The sequence below is a fragment of the Podarcis liolepis genome, assembly GCF_965112155.1.
Source record: "Podarcis liolepis genome assembly, chromosome: 2".
NCBI classification, from domain to species: Eukaryota; Metazoa; Chordata; class Lepidosauria; order Squamata; family Lacertidae; genus Podarcis; species Podarcis liolepis.
The window spans coordinates 60,368,892-60,393,935 of record NC_139555.1 but is presented as its reverse complement, the minus strand read 5'-3'; the positions used below and the strand labels follow the sequence as shown (position 1 = coordinate 60,393,935).

Sequence of the window (25,044 nt, the reverse complement as noted above, 5' to 3'; positions counted from 1 at the left end):
CCGGACTCTCGGCCTGGTGTCCCTGAGAGGCCAGTGCCCTGGTGCTGTGCACCCGTAGTGCCAACGGTTAAGACGGCCCTGCTCCTGTATAGGATATAGCCAGTGCCAGATTTATGTATAGGCTAAGTAGGCTGAATCCTAGGGCCTCTAAATCTAGGGAACCTCGCCAGTCTGCCTGCTCCCCAGCAGGCAACCTCCAATCTCCGAAAATTGCAAACCTAATACTTCATGTGAGGCCAGGGCAACTTGGGCCTCTAAATCTACGGGGCCTCGCCAGCCTGCCATCTCCCCAGTGTCGCAGTGTCCCCTCTCCCAAAATTGGAAACCCAAGACTTCATGCAAGGGCAGGGAAACTCAAGCCAAGCAACTATGAGACTCAGGGCTAGCCAGTGGGGGCCCAATTTGAAGAAGTGGGGCCCAACTTTAGTTGGTTTTTTTTTGGTAGGGCCCCAGTTCACAGCCAAAGTCTTCAAAATCTCATAGATATAAATAAAATCCACCTAGATTGCCCTGGTGTGGAGGCCCCCCTAGGAGCAGCCCACAGAGCCCAATTTGGCCCAAATTGTTCAAATTGCCTTAAGGTCAGCCCTGATGAGTCTGTGCAGGGGTTGGACTGACAAGCCCTGCACCTTCTAGGTTCCTGGTGTCACTATTCAGAGCACAAAGACTTTTAATGTAAATAAAGGGGGGCACATATTGGAAATCAGTTTTGTCACCTCCCTCCCAAACCCTGGGATGATGAGCCCAGCCACCTTTTATTCACAGTCGCATAAGCACTACACTACAGCATGGCCATAAAGCTGTATGTTCAACCACTGAAATGCACACTCAATATGTAGCAATGGAGACCGTCCGGGGACAGAGGGGAAGCGCCACGCGCCTTCCCCTCTGTCCCCGGACCTGTTTAAAGCAAGGGGCGGCGGGGAGAAGATTGCTTCTCCCCGTTGCCTGCCCCGCAATCTCCGGGGACAGAGGGGAAGCGCCACGCGGGCACCACCAGTGAAAAGGCAGCGCGTCTTCCCTGCTGTCCCCGGACCTCTTTTGAAGCAAGGGGCGGCGAGGAGAAAGAGGGGACAGAGGGGAAGGCGTAGCTCCTGCCTTGTCATTTGATAGGGTGTCCACTTGCCCTCCTTCTTGACATGGAATGCTCTCTATTGGAGTCTCCAGGTCCATAAGAAGGGAGAGCAGGGACCTTGAAGTTCCCAACAGCTGTTAAGCAAGCAAGCACACAGGTCCCCTTTGTCACAGGTGTGTCACGCCTATGTCCTGGCCAGGCCTGCACCCAATCTTGTTTCTATGTTTGGTTACTGTTTGTTCTCAGTAACCAAAAACATATTATCAACATATACAAGGAAAAAAGTTGTTTTCCTTCATTTGCAAGGCATTTCCTTCATTTACAAAACAAAGTGACATTAATAAAGAAAAGTTCCAGGGTGGCAACAGAAAGCAAACTAAAAATGCTTTTGCAGTTCATCAGAACTATCCAGCAATATTAGGTTATAGGAAAACTGGTTAATTGATTGGTTAATTGATTTGGTTAATTGATTTGGCAACTTCCATGCACATGACGTCTGATGCTAATTCCCCCCCCAAAGAGTTAAATGAGATTCAGGTGAGGGTCATATGCCTTGTCAATCCCAGCAGGTATATAACAGGAAGACCCGGCCTGCCCAAGCCGATGGCGGGTTTTGATGCGCCCCTCTGTGACATTTTTCTGCCAGAAGTCCTACCTAAGTTACTATTTGCCTCCAAAGATGCCATTTGCTTTTCTTTATCAACAGAAAACAGTGCTTATCATGTTATTAAGTTATCATCTATTTATGACCTTAGTTCCTATTTGTAATAAAAAGATAATAATATCAGCCTCTTTACATTACGGAGATAATGGGAGGAATTCAACATTGCTTCTACCTGTTGCATCAACACATGCATTTCAGCTTGCCAAACATAATGATTTCCTCTCCCTGTGCACTCTTCTGGGGGGTTCTCCTGAACCCTCTGAGCCAATTTCAGGGGACATGGGGCACGTGTGTGTGTGTGTGGAGTCCTTTTGGAGAAGCAGAAGTAATAAAATCATAGAATTGTAGAGTTGGAAGGAACCATGAGGGTCATCTAATCCAATCTTCTGCAGTGCAGGAATCTTTTGCCGGCGACTCTGAGATTAAGAATCTCATGCTGTATTGACAGAGCTTTCCCAGCTCTATATCATTGTGCAGGACCTCCACTGATGGGACTCATTAGGTGAATCCTGTCCAATGTATGTCAGAGGTAGTTAATGTGGTGCCCCCAGAAGTTGTTAACTCCCATTATCCCTGATCATTGGTCATGTTAGCTAGACCTGATGTGAGTTGCTGTCCACGACATCTGGAGGACACCACCTTGGTTATTCCCGATGTAGATGACACATACTGTACTTGCTTAGTTAGGAAAATTGCCATATAGACACCAACAGCATACACAGTCGAGTGTGGGTAGTTTGACCAGAGCGCCACTGAAATAAGCTTTCAACACATGGCAAAGCTTCCATATTAGCACTAAATGATACCTAACAATGATGGACATGCCAATTTGGCATCAAGGAGCCCACCTCACACAGAATCACATGGGCTGTCAGTAACAGCCAGCAGTGGCTCTCTCAGAGCAGTCCTCCATGAACCAATGGTTTGGAGGTTTGCACATAGCTTTGGCTACAGCAGCAGCAGCAGCAGCAGCAGCTAAGCTGTGGCTCTCCAGATGCTGCTGGGCTGAAACTCCCTGCATTTCTGACTGTTGGGCTTGCAAGCTGAGCCTGGTGGGAGTTGGTGTCTGACAACACCTGGAGGGCCATAGGTACCTTCACTGGGCTTCACTAGGGTACACACTTGTATTTCAGTTTTTGTGAGGGGAACGACCACATTGTGACCAGATTGGTAGCTCAGTGTGAAAGAACAAGGCAGTAGGAAACAGGAGGCATAGGTTTGTGTTGTTGGCTCAGCGTAAGTCTTGCCCTTCTTACCTCTGCTTCAGGTGGGATGTCTAGCTTTATTATTATTTTTTAAGTACCACATGAATAGTCATGCATTTACTTGTTCAATCATCACCGTATCACTTCAAAAAGGCTCTTTAAAAACCTTTGAATTTCTCGACAACAGCGTTGAGATCTATCTTGTTAGCACTATTCACAGCTGGTAGAACTGTGGTAACCTTGTGGAACTGTTTTTTGTTGGTTCTTTGTTTGTTTACCAGAGACTGATTCTTGAGATGAATAGGTATATTTGGGTTGAATCTGTTTGAAACATGTGCAGTCTGTTTTACTTCCTCTGTATGTAATGGTCCATATGTAGGTATGAGTTCTGCAAGGACAGCTGGCCTGAAAATACACTGACAGATGGCATTTTAAATAACTTTCACATTCCAAAGGCAAAGTGCATAACCCAATTTTACTAGTGATCAGAATAATAAGAGGAGGGGCATGATGCAAGACACTGTGATAGCCTTGGCTGAACAACAATGTACATCCAAGTCTGAAACTAGTGGAGCTGAACTCTGCCCCACCGATGTTCCCTCTCCCAAATAGCCTTTGAAAGCTGCTCTTTTTTTGTCACAGAGCTCCTCTGGGAGAAAACAGATTAAAAAGTCAGGTTTCACAGGGGATGGGGTAAATAGGTAAAAGAAGGGTTTGGCTGCTTTCTACAAATCTGACAGTGAACCTATCCTAACATGGGCTGCCAGAATCTCATATAATTTGGTGCTACATTTTATTCTGGTGGAAGTGAAATGTTTTATTGACTATTGCTTTTCAGTTAGTTCAGCTATGCTACAGGGAAATGGCATCTTGTACAATTGTCTCATTCTAATCAAAGAGCTGTTGCATTCCCCCCGCCCTGAAAAACCAGTATAACAGCAAATGTCTTTCTTGCAAGAAGCTTCTATCTAGTGTGTGTATTTAAAACTCCTTTTTCAAAGTACCCTGAGCACAATTTGTACAATTTCATCTCAGAGGGAAAATAATGTTTTTCTTCCCTTTACTATTGCTACTAAAAAGGAACAAAATGACCCTGTTGCTAAACAGTAGATAAGATATGAGCCTATGGAATTGTGGAACGTGCAAATAATGGGAAAGAGTTACTTTGCAAATGACATTCTTTGTCACAGACACTAAATCAGTGGATTCCCTAGTTACTCCATAAAATGCCTCTGAACAAAGCCGACCAGCTTTTGAGAAAATAGACATTCAGTTTGGAGATTGCATGAGAGATCTAAAAAAGTGAGTAGGCATGCTGGTTCTTCTGTTTAAAGAGGAAAGTTTCCAGCATATCTCTGCTACCTGGCGTTTTAATTGCCTGTGTCTATCAACCATCTGGTATTAAGAATGACTTTCTAACGTGAATAATTAAGCAAATATCATCTGAATGCCGAATAGCCCGTACACCCACATTGCAATCAATGGTTGTATCAAAGTCCACACTGTCTAGCTGCCTTGACCAAGGCAAGTCAATTGATTATATGGCCTGCTGTTCACATGGAAGCAATGTAGTTAACATGATGGACCGCAAGAAACTGTGCAGCCTAGAAAGTGCGTTCTGCTGTGAGAAATACAACACAATCCCGTACATGTTTACACTCTGAAGTAATTCCCACCGAGATAACTGGATTTACATCAAATGTGCAAGGTACTGTAGCTGGCCCTTACAGCTGAAACACATCAGAGTAATTATGAGGTCAATTTTTATTTGGCTAAGACTATGTTTTGAATATGCAGTGGGTTGTCTTAAATGGAAGAACATGTGATTTCCCTCAAATAAAATCTAAAACTTTCCAGCACAGCCAAACTTATACCTAACTCAGCTCCAAAGGAATAGATATCCAGTCAGCTGTATACTGTAATTTGAAGTATCGGCATGTTTCAGTATTTCTTGACACCTACAGTTTAGATCAACCAGTACTCAGATTATAGTGGAACAAGTAGGGGCCCCTTAGTGAAATGCAGAAAAACCACCCCTTTGCTTACCTCAGTTTTAACCAAATCATGGTGCATAGTCCTTCCAGAATATTTTTTTTAAAAAAACCCACCATTCAAAGAAATCTGTTGCCGTTCTGCATATGTCAATTTAGTCAATGTTACAATTCCCTGGATATTTTAAAACCTTTCTGAAACTTGAGGTGCTGTCTTCCCTGCCCCAAGCTATAGCAGCAGAGACTAAATTTAATAATGCTGTACTCCCAAGACTTCCTGTCTTTTAAATACCGTAATTTCATGGTAATATTTTGCAGCTTTGTGGCAATGACTATCTAATTATTTCTGCAATAAAATTACAGGCTGTGCTCCAGTAAATCTAGATTATTGAACATAAAAAGGCAGTGCCCAAATAGATGCTTAAAATCTGCCTGGCGTACATTGCATTTCTAGCAGTTAAAGTTCTGCTGTTTGGTACATTCAACTTTGTATAGAGTTGTTAAATACCATTGGTACAGGATTTTCTAAAGTTTTATCACTAAGCTATCTAGCATCCTTTCAACAGCACTTCTGTAGGATAGGATAGGATAGGATAGGATAGGATAGGATAGGATAGGATAGGAGGCGGGCAGTGCCCCAACCCCACTGCCACCCACCACAAGCAGTTTGCATCTGGGATACTTACCCTCAAACTCCACCCTTCCCTTCACTCCACCACACACCATTTCACCTCAGAGTGCTTCTCCATCTTCTGTAGCCTTCAGAACATTGTGTATAAGTTAAGCTGAATGTCGTTTTGTATTTCATTATTTGTTTTACAGGTTTCTGTTCATTCATGCTAAAATGGGGGCAGAGGGAAGCAAATGGAGACCTTATGACAATGGGACTTGTTGCTAGGTCTGTGGTTCTTCACATCCCATTGATTTCAGTGGGATTTAAGCAATCTGCTTTGCTGCCCTCCCACTCTGCCTGCACGGCCACAATGTGTCCTACTTAACCTCCTGGGAGAAAAGAAATAACTGATAGTTTGGCTTTTCTTTTCTTTTTCTTTTTGGAATACGTAGTAGGAGTGGAAAAGGGAAGCTAGGAGCTGTAATGAAAGAAGCTGCTCCAGGGGCTCAAATGTTCAAGCCTTATTAAGAAGCAATCTGTCCACTGCTGCAGTTCTTCTTTTCTTCTTCTTCTTCTTTTTTAAAGCAGCCTTTTCTTCAAAAATAATAATGTGAGTTCCTGGGCTCCCAAAGGAAAATAATATTTGATTCAGAACAGCCTTTATTATGAAATACCGAGGGAAAGCATTCCATTGACCAGTCACAGCTGTTTACATAAGAGCTCTGTACTTTCACTGTATGGTACATTAAAATGTATAATTCATACATGCTCATTTTTTATACTGCTTTAAAACACTTTGTTTGTTTGTTTGTTTTTGCACCAATGTTGGAGCCTCAAAGGCCAAACATTTCTATGGTCAGCATACGACTTTCACACTTGTGCTGCCTTTATTAGTTTGTGAATTTTGCCTTTTCTATACCTTGTATTTTCGTTTGAGTTGTCGTTGTTCTTTTTGTAAAATCGTCTTGGAAATGTAACTGAAGGCCAATATAAAAATAACAACTCTTTATTATTATAATACTTAGAATAATCAAACAAATGATACTTCTGTTAAATTTGCTTTGCATCTTGCTAGGTAGGTATAATGTTACCTGCAGGCACCAGTCCATTAAGGCTCAACATTATCACAGGACTTCATTTGCCCCCAGATTCTCCCACCATCAATATGTGCAATGGTAGTCTTCTGGAATCCTTTGGTGTGTAATGCTCTAAATTAAGTTAAGCACTTGCAGGATATCTGGGATTTCTGAGCAGTTCAGCAGTCAAACAGACTCCCTCAGAAGGTTGTGGACTCTCCTTCATTGCAGGTTTTTAAGTAGAGGTTGGGTGGCCATCTGTCATGGGTGCTTTAGCTGAGATTCCTGCATTGCAGGGTTGGACTAGATGACCCTCGGGTCCCTTCCAACTCTACAACTCTATGATTCTGTGATTTTTTCAGGATATCAGCTCATATTTCACAGCCTGATTGAATTATCATTACAGTATTTGAAATACGAAATTGTGTAATGTTTATGGGACCGAATATGTATATACATATGTTCAGTATATAAGGATGTCTAGATACTCAGGCCAGGTTCAAAATAATAATGCACTGAGTTCTTGTAGCCTGAGGGGGGTTAGGTTATGTTCCTGGGAGAGCAGATCACTCTCACCCTGTATAATGCATGTTTTGCAACATAGCGTCCTATCTCCTGTTTAAATAAAAAGTACAGAAAATACCACTGGGTAAGTGACACTATGTGCAAAGCCATTAGGCTGCATTAAAGGTACTCTTCTGACTAGATAAATTTAATAAAGTCTGAGAAGTGGACCTACAAATGTTTGTTGGAACAAAAGTTAGTTTTTATGGTGTCTCAAGTAGTCCCGTTGTCACTTTTGCTACTACAGACTATCATCCCCACCTTGCCCACCCCCTCCTGGTTTTCAAGACATTAAATCACTTCCTTCTTGCTTCACCCACCATCCCTAATTACATAAATTGCATAATCCATTATCCCTCATTTAATAATTTTTTGTCTTTATTTTTGAGTCATTCTGTTATGTTCACAGCTGGATTCCCTGTGGGGGAACTGAACCAAAAGATAAGGAGACGGTGCTGTCAATATACTATGCAATGACTGACACATTGCAGTGAAGGTCAGGCATGTTGAAGCAGACTTCTGAGGAAAAATTGGATTTGTAGCTGTAAAGCCTACTGAGAGGAAAAATTTGTAGGCACAAGTTGTGTCAGCCTAAGTTTGGAATGGTACAGGAAAAGGAAACTGAGGTCACTCAGCTGTGTGATATTCTGAATGTCTGATAACCCAAGGACAAACTATTGTGTCAAATCTTATTAAAAAATATTTTGGAGCATCAAATTAAATTTTCAAGAATACAGAACTGTTGTATGTGTGCCTCTTACCTTTCAGGAAATTGAATTAGCAGCTGCAGTATGAATGCCTTATATGTTACCACAACCCAAAAATCAAATTAACTGCTGCTGTCGAAAAAGCACAATACTAGTTCAGGAGGCTAAATAAATGCTCAGTTGGAAAAAAAAAAATCTGATTTTCAGGTTATAAAAGCACAAAGATTGGTTTGTTGACCCTTAATTTCTCACTCTCATTTCTGTGGTAAAACAAAGTTTATATCCCTTTTAAAAGTATCCCTTGAGTACCAGTACTGTACTGTACTTAGAACACATAAAGGGACATGGGTGGCGCTGTGGTCTAAACCACTGAGTCTCTTGGGCGTATGTGTATCTGTTACAAAACCTGTGCGCTAGTATTTAAGGTGTCACAAGATTCTTTGCAGTGTTTGTGGCAAAAAGCTGACACAAGTACCTTCTGAAAATGTTGGAAAATGGAGTCATGTAGTGCTGGGTGCCAAATTTAGGTAGTTTGGTAGTATGCTTAAAATTGAGGAAGGATGCCTAGCATTCCCAGAAATTCTACCTGCAGGGCTGGCTAGATGGTTAGAATTGAGTGGTTTTGGCACATGGATGAGGCACTAGCACTAATCTGGCATTATACTTACGAGTATGTAGAACACATGAGTGTGGACCCAAAGCAGAACCCCAGAAAAACACCATTCTACACCCTGGTGGGATTGGAGTGTCTCCACAAATACAAGAGGCTCTGTCTGCACTGCAGATGGCTTCCTTTCAAATATGGATGGCAGGGGAGATAAGTAGCCCCAGATGTAGAATACTTATCCTCACTGCCTCCACTCATGTGTTCTACTTACATGTGAGTGTGAGGCCTGAGTAGGGTGTTATTGTTATGGAGTGGGATTCACCCATTGAGTCTCATCAGTGGAAACCCTGAGCAAAGATTTCTGCATGCTGAACAGGGCTTTCCCCCTCACCCCTGTCTGCCCTCCATGCTCCCCAAAATTGGCTTAGGTGTGTGTGGGAGAACTCTCAGAACAGTGCATGAGGGAAGGAGAGAGGGGGTTGTTGAATCTAGCAAACTGAAATGCATGTTGAATTCCTCCTCCATTATTATTGTTGTTGTTGTTATTACCTACCTCTCTTTTAAATCAGAACCAATGATGGCGGTGAATGTCCTCTGTGAGTGCCTGGAGGCAGTTGGAGGATGGATGGCGGTTAACAGATTGAGGTTGAATCCTGACAAGACAGAAGTACTGTTTTGGGGGGACAGGGGGTGGGGGACTCCCTGGTCCTAAATGGGGCTACTGTGTCCCTGAAGGTCCAGGTGCGCAGCCTGGGAGTCATTCTGGACTCACAGCTGTCCATGGAGGGGCAGGTTAATTCTGTGTCCAGGGCAGCTGTCTACCAGCTCCATCCGGTACGCAGGCTGAGACCCTACCTGCCCGCGGACTGTCTCGCCAGAATGGTGCATGCTCTAGTTATCTCCTGCTTGGACTACTGCAATGCACTCTATGTGGGGCTACCTTTGAGGGTGACCCGGAAACTGCAATTGCCATGTCTAATTTGGCCCTCAGACTCCTACTGCCTAAATTTCTAATCCTGCTTGGAAGCAAGTGTCCTCCTGAGTTCAGCTGGACTTGAATACAGGTAACTGCTGATGGGATTGCTGCCTAACAGAATGAACAAATGTTTGTATGCTTAGAATGAAGCCAGTTTAACTGAGTTCAATGGCTCTTACTCTCTAGTTAGTGTTTAGGATTGTAGCCTTAATGTTTGAAGACATTTCTGCCCCCTCTCTGGTGTACACAGCCATGTGGAAATACAACTTGAAAGGCAGCGGGGTGAGGGGCACCTCACTGCATTTCAAGGTGTTAATGCCTTGGTGCCTTCACTGCACTCTTTTTAAGTTAAAGGTAAAGGTACCCCTGCCCGTACGGGCCAGTCGTGTCCGACTCTGGGGTTGCGTGCTCATCTCGCTCTAGAGGCCGTGAGCAAGTGCCGTCCGAAGACACTTCCGGGTCACGTGGCCAGCATGACAAAGCTGCAGCTGGCGAGCCAGCACCTGCGCAGCACACGGAAATGCCGTTTACCTTCCCACTATAAAGCGGTCCCTATTTATCTACTTGCACTTAAGAGTGCTTTCGAACTGCTAGGTGGGCAGGAGCTGGGACCGAACGATGGCAGCTCACCCCGCCGCGGGGATTTGAACCGCCGACCGTACAATCGGCAAGTCCTAGGCACTGAGGTTTTACCCACAGCGCCACCCGCGTCCCCCTGCACTCTTTTTAGAGCCTGCTAAAAACTTTATTGTTTAGACAAACCTACCAAGAGGCTTAGGGACGCAGATGGCGCTGTGGTCTAAACCACAGAGCCTAGGGCTTGCCGATCGGAAGATTGGCAGTTCGAATCCCCGCAACAGGGTGAGCTCCTGTTGTTCGGTCCCAGCTCCTTCCCACCTAGCAGTTGAAAGCACGTCAAAGTGCAAGTAGATAAATAGGTACTGCTCCGGCGGGAAGGTAAATGGTGTTTTCGTGCACTGCTCTGGTTCACCAGAAGCGGCTTAGTCATGCTGGCCACATGACCCAGAAGCTGTATTCTGGCTCCCTCAGCCAATAAAGCGAGATGAGAGCTGCAACCCCAAAGTTGTTCGCGACTGGACCTAAGATCAGGGGTCCCTTTACCTTTACCCAGAGGCTTAGAAAGTTGAGATAATTGTAATCTGGGTTGTAAATTCTTCTTGATTTTATTGTTTTATCTTCTTGTAAACCTCCTTGAGGTGTTTTACAATCAAGCAGTGTATAAATTTTATGAAATAAATAAATGGATGAATAATAGCAGAAGGCATTGAGAAAGACAGTGTGAGTGGTACAAGCTTGGTTGTTAAGAAGGCACTCTTGGTTAAACTCACATTGCTTCCAGAGGACCTGGTTATTGAGCACCCATCTGGATTTGTTCATAGGGAGGTTAAATGACATTGCAACAGGCAAATGTTACCCCACATTTTCCAGTGCATTTCCCCATATGTTTCTTAAGATGAAGACAGTCCCGTTTTGCAGAGAAGTGGAATTGTTATGCAACAGCACCATATCAGCTTCAGTTGTGCGATCTGAATTTGCTAATGTGTGATCGAATCCCACCTGAAAACAGTGTGAGTCTCATTTAGAATGTGTAATAGCAATGGAGCAGGATCCTCTGTGCCCACAAGCGAAACTTCTGAGTTTCTGCAAGTCAGGAGTAAAACTCAGTCAGCTGGAGAGGCAGGATTTGAAACTTGGAAATTTATTTGGACTTAATGTCATTTGAAATGTTTAACAATGAGCTTCCCAGAGCAGGAGCATATAATGCATTTGCGCAATAGGCAGACATTTTTTTCACTCTGCTTTTACCTTCTGTCAATAACACAGCAGCAAGCTAACACACTAAAAATACACACTAGTAATGCTGCTATCATATGTCCTCATTACATAACTAACGACCACTGATAGTCATAAGAAATCCTATCCATTAAAGTTGTACTGAACAAAAGCAAGCAAAACTTGCAGGAGATAGATATTAAAAATCTTTCTAATATATCCAAAGGTGCTACAATGGATATACTCCTTCTTTTCACTTCCAGGCTTTACCACCTCCCAAATTAAAAGGGCCCTGAAACCAGGGGCCCATCCACACTTTGTCCTATGATTTCAAGTCACAGGTCTGAAAGGGGTTAAAATTCCATCTCTATGTTTTCTGCGGATTAACGTTTTCCCAGTTCAGCAGTAAACAGCAGATTTTCCCAGGGAAAGCAGTGGGACCAAAAAAACCAATCCTCTCAGACCTGTGACTTGAAATCACAGGATAAATGGGAGTGTGTGGGGGTCTTAAAGAGACAGTCAGCTCTGTTTCCACATTTCTAGCAGAGGGATAGGGAACCTGTTGCCATCTTGAAAGTGTCGGATGACAACCCTCATCATCCTTGATCACTGGCCATGTTGAGTGGGGCTGATGCAAGAAGTATAGTTTATGGAGGGCCACATTTCCCCAACCCTGCTCTATCTCTCATTTAGTAAATATTACCGGTAAATAATGGACAGCTATAATTATAACTATACACTCTTTGGTCTTTGGGCTGTGACCTTAAGCGCACTAACTTGTCAACTGATTTGCAAGTAAATATATTTAAGGCTGAATGCCAGCCAGTCTTGCTTCCTCCTGTGCCTTTCCCTCATTTCATGTTGAACCTCCCAGGTGAGATATACGGCTTTCATTCCATCAGCTGATTTGAGTAAACATGCTTAGGACTGCAGTGTGAAGCTTACTTGGAGCCCTAAAGAGTAGTGCAGTTACTTCTTTGGAGCCTGGTCATAGTCCTGGCGTTTATGAATCTTTGAACATCCTCAGCAAGGCAATCTTTATGTTATTTTGATATACAGTAATTGATATATTTCAGAGTGAATATTTATATGGCTCACAGTGGCATACAAAATTTAGCACTCGAAACCACAAGACTAATATAAAGTTGTACAACATTTGGTATACAAATATATAGATGTAAAAACCAACAGTTCCCCACAGTTGAAACATGTTGTTAGAATCATAAATAGAAATGACATCTAAACAGTTCCAGTCAAATGTACATTACCACGGATACGATTACTGTACCATTATTTGTCAATAAAACCAGTCTGAAGTCACACAGAGGTTAGATGAGGCAGCTGCTTTTCATAGAAATATAGTTTGCACTCAGGTATCAAGTGTTCATGTTATTAGATTCTTTTTTCACTCTGTATTAGTCTGAAATGTTCTGTATGGTTTCACTTTAACTGGATTTCTCTCTTCAGAGTTCCATTGGATTCATGATCTTTTAAGCAGTTCAAACCTGTCTTTGCCTTGTAAACAGGATAGCTTCTTGTGGCTGGCTCCAATCTATCTGTCTTAAACTAATGGCTGTTTTGGAAACGTTTCTGTCACATTCATGTTTTCAAACAAAGGTGGAAAAGCATGTATTCCTTCTTAGAAAAGAATGTGGGCATTCAAAGATACAGCAATTCAGCTGCAGATGAAAAATACTGGTGCAGTTTTACACCCTGCCCGAGGGCAGCACAGGTAGGCTTTTTACATTAAAAAGAATGAAGTGTGGCAGGAAAATGAACTTCTCTTACAAGTTCCTGTATTTTATTATAGGATGAAGCATAACATAAATTCTCCCAGTCTGCAATCCTAGGTATACTTATTCGAAAGCAAATGCCAGAGAAATCAGTGATATGCTATTGAGTTATATCAATAGGGCAACAGTTCTGTCAATAGGATTTCAGGTCATCATCCTTTCCCTGTATCCTGAATACTAGCTTGACATGCAGACATTTAGGATGTAAAATCCCCCCATCTCTTTATCTTGTTTAATTTTGCATGTCAGGCTGCTATTCAGGACATAGGAAGCAGCATAGTAAAAATACAACAACCATGTCTATGAATGAAAGAACAGAATTACCTTAATTGAAAAGAAAAGAACCCTGATCATTCCTTACATTGTTTTCAACAATAGTGGTCAGACTAGAGGCAGACATACATTGCAAAGTGTGGTGGAAGTGGTCAGAACACATATTCATTGCATTTCAGGATTGAGGATACATATTCAAACATTTCTACCATAAAGGTAAACCCCTGACAGCTAAGTCCAGTCGCGAACAACTCTGGGGTTGTGGCGCTCATCTCGCTTTACTGGCCGAGGGAGCTGGCGTTTGTCCACAGACAGTTTTCCGGGTCATGTGGCCAGCATGACTAAGCTGCTTCTAGCGAAACCAGAGCAGCGCACGGAAACGCCGTTTACCTTCCAGCTGGAAGTACCTATTTATCTGCTTGCACTTTGATGTGCTTTCAAACTGCTAGGTGGGCAGGCAATTTCTACCATATGCAAGCATTATTCAGGGGTTTTAATCCATCATGTGATGAGGGAGAGTGGGGACAAGCATAGAATAATAGAATTGTAGAGTTGGATGGGACCACAAGGGGCATCTAGTCCAACCCCCCTGCAATGTAGGAATCCTTTGCCCAAGGTGGTGCTCAAACTGACAAAGCTATCCCAGCTATAGAGCCTTGTGCTGGGCTCCCACTGATGGGACTCAGAGCGTTGGGGGGAAAGCCATAGCAGATTTGGGAAAAGGAGTGTGTTGGGGGGTAGAGAGCAAGTTCCATTGCACTCACAGAAGTTGTCCTGCATGCACAGTTATTGAGTTTCATACAATCCAGCACCTGTCAGAATGACATATTACCTAGTGCATCAATGGACAGATGATGGGTTGTATTCAACATAGTAGTTGAATGTGCATAGTGAGCAGTATGGTTTCTGCTGTGCAATGGGATTCCTGTCCCCACCTCCCCCATGCACTCCCTAAATTTGTTCTAGGTTCCCTCCACCTTCCAGAGCAGATTTGAGAACAGCGTGGGGGGGCACAGTAAGGAAAAAGAAAGGGAAATGGCTTCACATAAGGAATTCTTAGAAGGCGATTATCTTTTGAGTTCAGACAATAAGAGTCAGTTGCTTAAGATACTAATTGTTGGTATTATGTTAAGGTAGTCAAGGGGCCTTTGTCAGAAGTACTAATTCAGGCAGACCAGGAGAACCATGAGGAAAACGCAGGTGGTACAGCCCACACAGGATATTGCATCATCTTCCAATCCAAACGGTACCTCCTTTTCCAGATTTTCCTTCCCACACTTCCAGTTTTCTAGCACTGCAACATTGGAAGCTCCTGTAAAGGTCTTTAATAAATATGGGGGTGTTAATAAATATTATTAATCCAATTTGTTTTATTCATTTGAATGATACATTAATATTCAGGTAGGCTTTTGATTTCACTTTGAGAACAGGACTTTGCTGACAAGAGCCAGAAGGCCACACTTCCATATAAGAGTAACTTGGCAGTACATAATTCATGACAAAGACATGTAAATGATTCAAAGGTTGCCCATTTCAGATATTCGAAGGCATGTTGTTCAGCTTAAAGGATCCCTTTGACACATCGGTGTTCAGAGTTGAAAGGGCGATGTTCTCAAACAACCCTTGAGATTCATAGCATTTGAAATTGTGAAACAGACTAGCCAAATCTTTCTGAAAATTCTTGTTGAGGAATCCATAGAAGATTGGATTGACACACGTCGAAATCATGGCTACCAAGTGACACAAAGTAAATACCACATTATGGTGGCAGTTGATCAGGGCCTCGTGGTTCCAGTCAAACACAATGTTAAATATGTACAGCGGTAACCAACATGCCCCAAAGGTTGCAACAATTGAAATCAACATAATATTAATCCTTTTACTCTCATTTAGTCTGACCTCATTCTCCCTTATCTTATCCACTTTACCTTTCCTCTTCTGAAGGCACACAAATATCTTCATGTAACAGATGAAAATAAAAACTAGTGGTAAGAAGTACTGGAAAACTAACATTGTAGTGGTAAAGCTACGCCTCTCCTCAAGGGATGGCCATACCTCAACACAGACAACTTTGTCCATATAAATATCACTGTGGGAAGAAAGGTTTCTAAAGGGCTCATCGGTGACTTGGTGGAATAAAAAAAAAGGAGTCGACAGTATTATAGAAAAGGCCCAAATGAAGATAATTCCCCAAAATGCATGTGAAATTCTAGGCTTCCAACCTCGCGGGTTTACTATTAACTGATACCTCTCGACAGCAATTAACACAAGTGAGAATGTAGAGGCAGTGACAGACATACTTTGTACAAAATTAGATATTTTACACATGGCTTCTCCAAACACCCAGTAATCCATCAAAGTGTACGCAACAGTGAAAGGGATGCACATGACACAAACAAAGATGTCAGATAGGGAGAGGTTGGCGATCAAAATGTTGGTGACATTCTGGCTTTCTTTCTGTTTCCTGATGATAATAATTAGGCAAAGGTTGCCAAGGAGCCCCACCAGCATGACTACAGCATAAGCTGTGATGAGCAAGAAGATTGCAGGAATAGACGGCAAGCAGGATTCAAAGTGTGAAAGCTGCAACTTACTGCTGTTTGCAACAGACGGATCCATGCCAGGCTCTTGAATGTTTTTGTTTTATCCTTCATGAAACACCCCTGAAATCACAAACATAATTTAGATGGAAAGTCCCCACCACCACACACACACTCTTTTCCAATGTCCTTTGCTTCATTTAATTGCTTTTTTGGTGTGTCTCAGCAGCAGGAATATTTCAAGAAAAACAAACCCTTTGAGAACCATTTCCTGGTGATATATGATCCTGGATGAATTTTGAACATACATGTGTTGGGAGTGGGCATGTACTCAATTACACACTGTTGGGGTTAACCTTTTGGGGGCATAATTTCTTGTTCTTCTCCCAAACTGCAAACTTGGATTTTGAAAAATGACACTGCTGTCTTTAAACCCATAGACTTAAAGACTGAACCTACATCCTATCAGTTGCCCTAGATAAAGTGGTGTTTAGTTCCAGTTCATACACTGAGCTCCATGTGAGCTGACACACTGGATTTACTTTACTGTTGTTGACAGCTTTGCGCAGGCAACAGAGGTGTGTGTGTGTGTGTGTGTGTGTGTGTGTGTGTGTGTGTATGTATATGTATGGGAGTGTTCCTGAAATTGAAGGGATAATCATCCCTGCACGTGTGCTGGAACGGCTGAATCAGATCTCAACAGTCCAATTCTAAGCATGTTTACTAGAAGTAAGTGCGTTAAGAATCAATGTGACCTACTTTCTAGTATGTATGTTTAGGATTGCAACTCAGTGCCATACTGCTGCCTCCCTGTTGTCTCAGTGCCTAACAGCAATATCCGTATTCTACACACGCACACACACCAATCAGAATAAAGTACACAAATGAAGATCTTTGATGCTTATTTGTTTAACCCATATAATTGTTTTTCTGTTCAGATTATTTAGAGTGCAAAATTCTAACTCTTGTTCTTTAAATCCAAAATAAAAATAAAAATCCAGTTTCTTACAGTGCATGTCACCCTGACACTTTGCAAAGGGGTTTCATATTCATATGCTGTCTTGCACCTTCAAGTGCTAAATCCTAAAAAGGTCCTGTAGAGGAATGATGTGATACTTAATATGGCTAGTGAGTTCATTGGCATTATTTACCTACTAATTGCCCTTTGTCAATTAAGATCTCAGGCTGGTTTACGACATGCACATTTAAACCATAAGATTCAATAAAAGCATTAAAACCATAATTCAGTATCGAGCCATATTGATACAACAATACTTTATCAATTACAGCTGGCCTCACCAGATCAGGGATGAGAGGTGCTTGGGAGAGAGTGTTTCTCCAGGTAGTTAGTATGGACACATAAAGACACCTATCAAATTATCAGTTTTAAAGTTGAGTTTCAGAAGTGAGAGTGGATGGACAAAGGGGTCAGCATCTAAGTACAGAGGATGTTGGAGGCCTGCAAGTGCAATATGTAGGCAGATAACACCTGGCTAGCCCAGGAAAATATCTGGGAAAAGTGTGGTCTAGAGATTTCTCTTCTCCCTCCAGAAGCCCCACGTATATTCAGGCAAAAACTCAGCTCAGTGTGTCGGCTCATTGTTTTGGATTTAGGCTTCAGCACGTTTCTTCGCAATGCGAGTTTGTGCTACCAAACCTAAGGAGGAATGTAGCCCAATAAATTCTCATTTGCCTATCTTTCACTGTTACAGCAAAACTTTTCAGAGTCTCCAGAGCCTTGATACACCGGCATTCCCTCTGAATTGCCAGAATATAACTCACCGTGGTCCATTAATGAAGTGACACTGAAATGTAAGCCAGGATCAATGAGTCTTTGCCTCTGTCAATGAGTATCCTGCTGTTACAAGGTAAAGCCGAGATGAGGAAGCTGCAAGCTGTATAAATTTAAGAGGAAACACAAATTAAACAGACAATCATTCTTATCTGTAATGGTTTTTTATGGTCACATAAGCTTTCATGGAGTAAATTCCATTTAGTCAGATGTGGGCCTTTGAATTGCCTCAGTACTTTTTAATGGCTGTACTGCTTCTAGGATTTTTCTTCATAGCACTTTTCTCTTACAAGTGTGGGTGAGCGCAATTAGGCAGAGCTGGAGTGCAATAATCTTTGACTTTGGGGTTGGAATATACGGCACAAAAGAACTCTTAAAAGGTGGATAACACTGTTAACACATAAACCGTGGATAGTTAGGGGGTAAAAGGGAAGGGATGAAACCAGAATCTCCTCCACTGCGTGAATGCAGAGGTGCAGCTGCTGTACTGTAAACCAAGTTATCACCTGCCAGGTGTTAAACCAAAGACTTTCTGCAGGTGGGTGCTTTGTTTTTAGCTGAGGCTGTGTACACAGTCCTGTTTACTCTGCATCCAGTGTGCTAGCTTGGAATCCGCTACTAGCTTGGGAAATGGCATACACACGATATTAGCTACAATCCCTATATATCATGTTGTTTCTTATGAAATACTGCTTTTTGATGTGTTTTCATTCAAACCAGCTTAAATCTGAATTAAGGGGGGGGGGGAAAGGCCAGTCTGTGTTTTAAGCTGGTATTTTGTACCTAAGTTTCAGTGTTACCAAGCACATTCAGATTTATGACATGCAAGAAAATTCACATATTAAACAGACAGTGAATTCTGTTGGGGAGAGGTATCTACAAAGCCCAGCAAACGTAACAAAATGGAAATAGAAATACTTTCTCAATAATAAAATTGTGATATCTGGTTTTCCTTTATTACTTTTATTCATTATGCCAGAAGTCATGAAATTAAAATTTCTTTACAATGCTGCTTCCATCATATCAGTTGTTGTTACTTCAATTATTAAAATTTATTTTTACATGCTCTATTTCTAGCTTCTGCCTTTCTTATTTTTTTTACCTTGCATATATATCATTTTATTACTTTTTGATATATAATAGGAATTCTGAAAAATAAAAATGTATGTGTTAGTGAGAGACAGTGTGTGTGTGTGTGTGTGTGTGTGTGTGTGTGTGTGTGTGTGTGTGATGGAGATAGGTGGAGTATAACACCTTATATGTTCCCAACCCACATTGTAGGAGTGTGGCCAGGAGCTACAATACTGAAACTATTTATTTACTTCAAAGTAATGCTAGAATGGAACTTTACCAAGATTCCTCGGGAATAAGCACTTTCCCAAGTATGCAGTCCCGGAACAACAGAACTCAGTAGAAGAAGGCACTGAGAGTGAAAAACTAAAAGCAGCAGAATTTTCTAACGACCTGTGTGCTGAAAACTAAGGTGCAAAACTGTATCAGGTATGTGCAAAGGGTCTTCAACTGGTGGGTCAAGACCTACTAGTGGGTTTCAGCCTGATCCAAGAATGGTTGCAACAGAATCACTACTTTACTATATAATAAAAGATTAAGAAACAGGTTCCCAGATGCATGTTTGGGTTAGAAGTGGCTCCTGGGACTGAAAAGGTTGAAGATACCTGATCCAAACAATGTAGGGAGGAGAGAAGCCCTTTTGCAATCTCTAATCAAAGATGAGGAACATTGTCTCTCTTCACACAATGCATTATGCAATCAGTATTATTATTTCCATTTTAGTTTTATGAAAACTGATGATAGAAACCAACATTCTATGTTCATACCAAGGATGATTACATACTGCGGTGTCTACTGTGAAGTATTCTGTATGTGGAATACACAGAGTATTCCTCATAAATATAGCATTAATGAATTAATTCCTTTCCATAAAGATTCACATGGACAATGTTTTTTATTTTGATACAAGAGAAAAAATTATTTGCCACCCAGCTTTAATTCAAGCAGCTGTTAAAATATAGTTATTACATCACATGAACATAAAATTCAGGCAATCAATTCATTTTCATTCTCATGCACAATTGCTTTCTAAAGTTGAACTCATAATTATTTAGGATCAGATATCACCTCCCCAAAATGACCAATGTAAGATTTCAAATGAAATAATATGAAATCTTAAATTCTAGACATCGGAGCGGGGAAGGAAGGTACTTCAAACTACACATCTGTATAAGACTGGGATCAATTACAAGGATCCAAAATGGTGCTGAACATAAAGCCCCACTTGTGTATCGGGACTTTTTCACCTCGCCTTCCCAGCAGCAGCCACTCACGCACAGGAGGATTGGATCCTGGCCACAAGGCAAGTAAAAGAGAAAAGAATAACAAAGTCTTATGAATGCCCCAACTTCTTACCTTTTGGAAAATCCACACAACACTTCCTCTCCCTTGCTTTGACCAGTCTTCTTTCCCTTTTCATATTAAATATTGACAAAATCAGTCGACATACATTTTGCTTGGAAAGGAATCGGAGGTATTTTGACCCTTTTAACTACAACCAAAGGCAAAGCCCCTTTGGTTCACGGTCTTCTGAAGCAAACTGATGCTCTGAGCTTTTCCGAGAACTGAAATCACCACAGTCAAGAGCCACTGCTCTGAGAGAGAAACTAAGAAGTAAGGCAAGCTCTAGAGAGAAACCAATAAGGAGGCAGCGAGTAGGAGAGGCCAGTAGTCATGGGGACCACTTTTTCTATTAATGTTTTTTTCAGGCATTATCTTGCAACCTGATTTGCAGTTATCTATTCCACAGAATGTTTGCTTACTTAAAAAAAAATCCATGCTGGATTTCACATGTGTAAATATTTACATTTGGCTTATTGGTCCATTGTAAAATGTGGCAGTGTTAAAATATGGGGAATATACAATATACTGTGTTGATGAGAGATTGGGCTTTTATTCTTCTAAGACATTGGCGGTGCACAATTAAAACCATGGTTGTTTTTCCACTGTAAGCTTTTTATTGTTATGTGTAAACTGTTCAAATTAACTGGGATTTTTGCCACTGTTTTTTGAGCAGTGTGGTATATATGCAGTGACTGTTTTGCTGTCTAGAATGTCTAGAATCACAGACAGACACTAATATTCAAGAGACAAGCTAATAAAACTTAGGACATATACAGTATAGCAAGATTGCTTCACAAACAATTCTCGGTAATTCTACAACAACCCTGTAATGTCAGTAAACATCACTATTTGGGTATTGAAGGTACGGGGGAGGGGCAAGAGTAGATTGAGTTCATGGACAGGCTGAGATTGCACAGCTCAGTTATTGCATTAGTTGTGATATTAGATCTTATTGATGTTATTAAAATTGTACAGTTTGAAATGGGAAGCTAGTCATATTTATTACACATATGTATTATGCATATTACATATAGCAGGGACTGACACCAAAATAGGATTCCTCATTTATTTTATGTTTACCACACCTAATGGCCCTATGAGTAGAGGGTGCTGCTATACAATGTTAAATATTTTAATGTATACCTCTCATCATGGACATAATGAAAGGAAGCATAGTTGTGTCCTTTCCCCCTTTAGATATGTGTGAGGTACAATGGTACCTCAGGTTAATAACTTAATTCGTTCTGGAGGTCTGTTCTTAACCTGAAACTGTTCTTAAACTGAGGTCCACTTTAGCTAATGGAGCCTCCCGCTGCCGCTGCAAGATTTCTGTTCTCATCCTGAAGCAAAGTTCTTAACCCGAGGTACTATTTCTGGGTTAGCGGAGTCTGTAACCTGAAGCGTCTGTAACCCGAGGTACCACTGTACTTATCACTTCCTCTCCAACCATAGCGTACAGATGGTACTGAAAAGCTAGGAAGGGTTAGGGAAAGGGTACATGAGTGGACTTCTACATTGCATAGTCTACAGAGATGGGATTAAATGTTTTGCCCCTGCCTCTTATATTCAGCAGCATCTCATTCTTTATTTAAGAATGAATATGGCATTGGGGAACTAGCCTTCAGCTTTGGAACTTACCTGCAACCCAAAACTGCATCTGGGGAATAATTTCTATATATAAAGATCACCAGTTTTTGTGGGTGGTAGTGCTGTTGTTGGGCTGTACCCTTCATCAGGTCACTGTGAAAACAGGATGTTGTGCTAGATGGGTCGTTGGGTTGGTCCAGAAGGGCTCTTTCTTACATTCTTATTGTCCTGTGAATATTTGCTGATCAATGATGGTTGTCACCTATATTCAGTTTTCCAAAGGAGTAACTTGGCTACCAGTCAATATAGTTAGACCAGGACCTTATGGTTGTTTAAATAAGTAATTAATCTTGATATGCAATTCTTAGCATTTATGGGACTACTAACAAAAATAGCACTAAAATAATCCCCCCATATTAAGTCTGTTTGCAAAAAAGGTTAATGAATAGCAAAATTATGTTTGGGTTATTTGAATATCCTTGACATTTTTAATTGGTGAGTAAAAGCGACATCCAACGAGCCTTTAGCACTGGGTAAACACAGATAGATTGCTGAATGGGGCCATAGCCATGCTTCATTAGGGAGCTAACTTTATAATCACTATAATCTGATAAGAAAGAATTAAGAGCATATTGCAGATAAAGTCATGCTAAATAGAATCCATGCCAAGTGTTAGACCCAAAGACAGTATAGCAAAGGTGAATTTGTCTTTCATAAATCAGGAAACATCAGCAGTATGGTCCTGAATTTCCATTTCCTCTTCATGTAACAACTGATAATGGAATGCCCAGATTAAAGGCAGTAACAATATAAAACTTAATCAGACTTGAACCATGCAATATGGCTTCTCTTCAGCACCAAACTTCTTAGTTGGAGATTTTAGCTAAAGTGTGTGGGTATTCATCCTTTTCTCTGATCCTCCCATTCAATAACTTTGTTCTAGAGGACAGAAAAACACACCATTATCTCCAGTAACATTCAGGGGCCAGCTAGAGATTTCTTCTGTCAACAGAAATCTATTCTTGACTCTTTTTATCTAATGTTCAGTTTATTCATACCATCCACCATTAAAACAATTGAACAACTGATGGTTATCTAGCACTTAGACTTGGCCTGGATAAGATCAGGCCTCATTTAGTGTCATTTCCCAGACACCCTCCTCTCAGCATAGACAGTTGCTAAATGAGCGGTTCCTTAGGGTTAACTCTGCCTACTATTTCCCAGAAAAACAGAAAAGTCAATAATCCTCAGTTTTTGTGTGCTATGTACTTTGCCTGGGGTTCTTTTACTGTTCCATCTCAGGCAGCAAAATGTCTTGAATCGGCCTGTGTCATTGGTAGAAATGTTTATGAATTACACTGCAACTGGATCCCCTAGATCTTAGTCTCCTGTAGCTCTAAGAGGAAGAGAAGGTGCACAGAGCTCAGTATCTGCTACTGCTTCCTCTGGGCTCTCATATCCTAGGAAGTGGTAGTGTGGGGAAAGAAGCAAAGCGTAGACAATCAAGGTAGGCACGACCCCCTTAGCCACTGTTTGCAATGTAGGATTGGGCATGTGTCCTATATGGCTTATGGCCCAAGTGACTGAAGGACCAGCTTTCCTATCACCTTCCATCTTGTGACAAGATCTGTGGGAGAGGCCCTGCCCATAGTTCTGTCAACATTAGTAGCCAGGCCCAGAACAAGATACAGTGGTACCCCGCAAGACGAACGCCTCGCAAGACAGAAAACCCGCTAGACGAAAGGGTTTTCCGTTTTGGAGGCGCTTCGCAAAACGAATTTCCCTATGGGCTTCCTTCGCAAGACGAAAGCCCATAGGGAAATCTCCGGGACAGCGGGGATGCGCAGTGCGTCTTTCCCACTGTCCTCGGACCTCCTCCGAAGGCTGGCGGTGGGGCGGAAAGCCCTTCTCCCCGCGCCAGCCTTCGGAAGGCTCCTCCAAAGGCTGGCGGTGGGGAGAAAAGCCCTTCTCCCCGCGCCAGCCTTCGGAAGGCTGCTCCGAAGGCTGGCGGTGGGGCAGAAAGCCCTTCTCCCCGCGCCAGCCTTCGGATGGCTGTCCTGAAGACTTGCGGTGGGAGGAGGGTTTTCCTTCCCACCGCCAACATTCAGAATGCTGTTCTGAATGTTGGCGGTGGGGAGGAAAAACCCTCCTCCCACCGCAAGCCCCGGGAACAGAGGAGAAGCGCTGCGCCCCTTCCCCTCTGTTCCCATACCTGTCCTGAAGGCTTGCGGTGGGGAGAAAAGCCCTTCTCTGCACCGCCAGCCTGGCAAGCGGTTTCCATAGGAACGCATTAATTGATTTTCAATGCATTCCTATGGGAAACCGTGCTTCGCAAGACGAAAAACTCGCAAGAAGAAAAAACTTGCGGAACGAATTAATTTCGTCTTGCGAGGCACCACTGTACTTTACTGTCTGACAAAATGTCACTTTCTTACTCATCATTTCATGTACAGAAACTGACTGGATGGGCAGTTGAATATTACTTTAGCACTAACAACAGGACCATACGCTCAAATCTACCTGAGGGCAGCAAACTAGTTTAGGAGATGCCTGACAGGCTCTGTTCTTCAACACTGGAGAACGGCTGGGGGAGGGGGCTGTAGGAGTTCCTGCTGCGCCCCTGCATCTGCCTCACTTGACCAAATGGTAGGGCCGACAGTGTTCTTGCCTCATGGTGCAACAATGCAGATCTGGCTGTCTCCTACATTATATTATTTTTACACCTCAGATTAAGATGAATTTATTTTCCGTTTTGAGATAATTGCCTGAAGAGCAGCAACAGCAACAGCAGCAACAACAATTTGTGCCTTCTCTTCAAAGGAGTTTAAAGGCTATCCAAGCAACTCAATTACAGCTCATTGACTAAATGCTTATGAAGGTTGAAGGCAGACTATATGGGCCAACATGTTCATTGTCATGCCTAGCCCTGACCTAGTACCAGACACTGAGTCCTCAGAGGATGAACCAGATACATCACAGGTCAAGGACCCTGAAGAGCAGGCAATCCTCTCCCATAACCCAGTGTTGAAGATCCCCTTGAGGAGTCCTCTGGGTTGAAACCTGATGAACTCCTGGAGTTGTCAGGATTGAAGGTGGCCGGCACCAAATGCTTTGGATCCGAACCCAGAGTTGTCAGTCTAATTGTGAGTGAGGGTGAGGTGGGGCTTGCTCATGAGTAAGCAACCTCTGATGTGCCTTCAGTGTGCTTAGGGTGTGGTTTAGGAGGTCAGAGTATATAAGACCTCATTCTTGAGTCTTGAAAGCAACATACGATATTTGGTTCTTAGTTGCCTTTCTTTTGGTGTACCTTGTCTGAACTCCCAGTAATATTGATATTGGAGTGTTGCCTATATCTGCCTCTGGCTCATGTAT

General features: G+C 42.2%; 2 protein-coding genes across 10 annotated transcripts in view; one reads left to right on the top strand and one right to left on the bottom strand.

The window, feature by feature from the left end:
- The window catches only part of KLHL3 (kelch like family member 3), a 98,358-nt gene that overhangs the window by 11,401 nt on the left and 61,913 nt on the right, over window positions 1–25,044 (top strand). The window lies entirely within an intron of this gene.
- Window positions 14,689–24,968, bottom strand: LOC310699732 (neuropeptide Y receptor type 6-like). 8 transcript variants are annotated; one of them, XM_083488216.1, is made up of 5 exons: window positions 24,193–24,968; window positions 21,724–22,611; window positions 19,022–20,153; window positions 17,661–17,773; window positions 14,689–16,001 (listed from the first exon to the last, which is right to left on the bottom strand). In XM_083488216.1, exon 5 carries the CDS (start codon window positions 15,955–15,957, stop codon window positions 14,872–14,874), a length of 1,086 nt encoding a protein of 361 aa, XP_083344342.1. In that variant the 5' UTR covers window positions 15,958–16,001; window positions 17,661–17,773; window positions 19,022–20,153; window positions 21,724–22,611; window positions 24,193–24,968; the 3' UTR covers window positions 14,689–14,871. The 8 variants fall into 8 exon arrangements, with proteins under 8 accessions (XP_083344342.1, XP_083344344.1, XP_083344348.1 ...); XM_083488218.1 differs by having other exon boundaries at window positions 21,724–21,900; XM_083488222.1 differs by lacking the exon at window positions 21,724–22,611 and having other exon boundaries at window positions 19,022–19,148; window positions 20,098–20,153.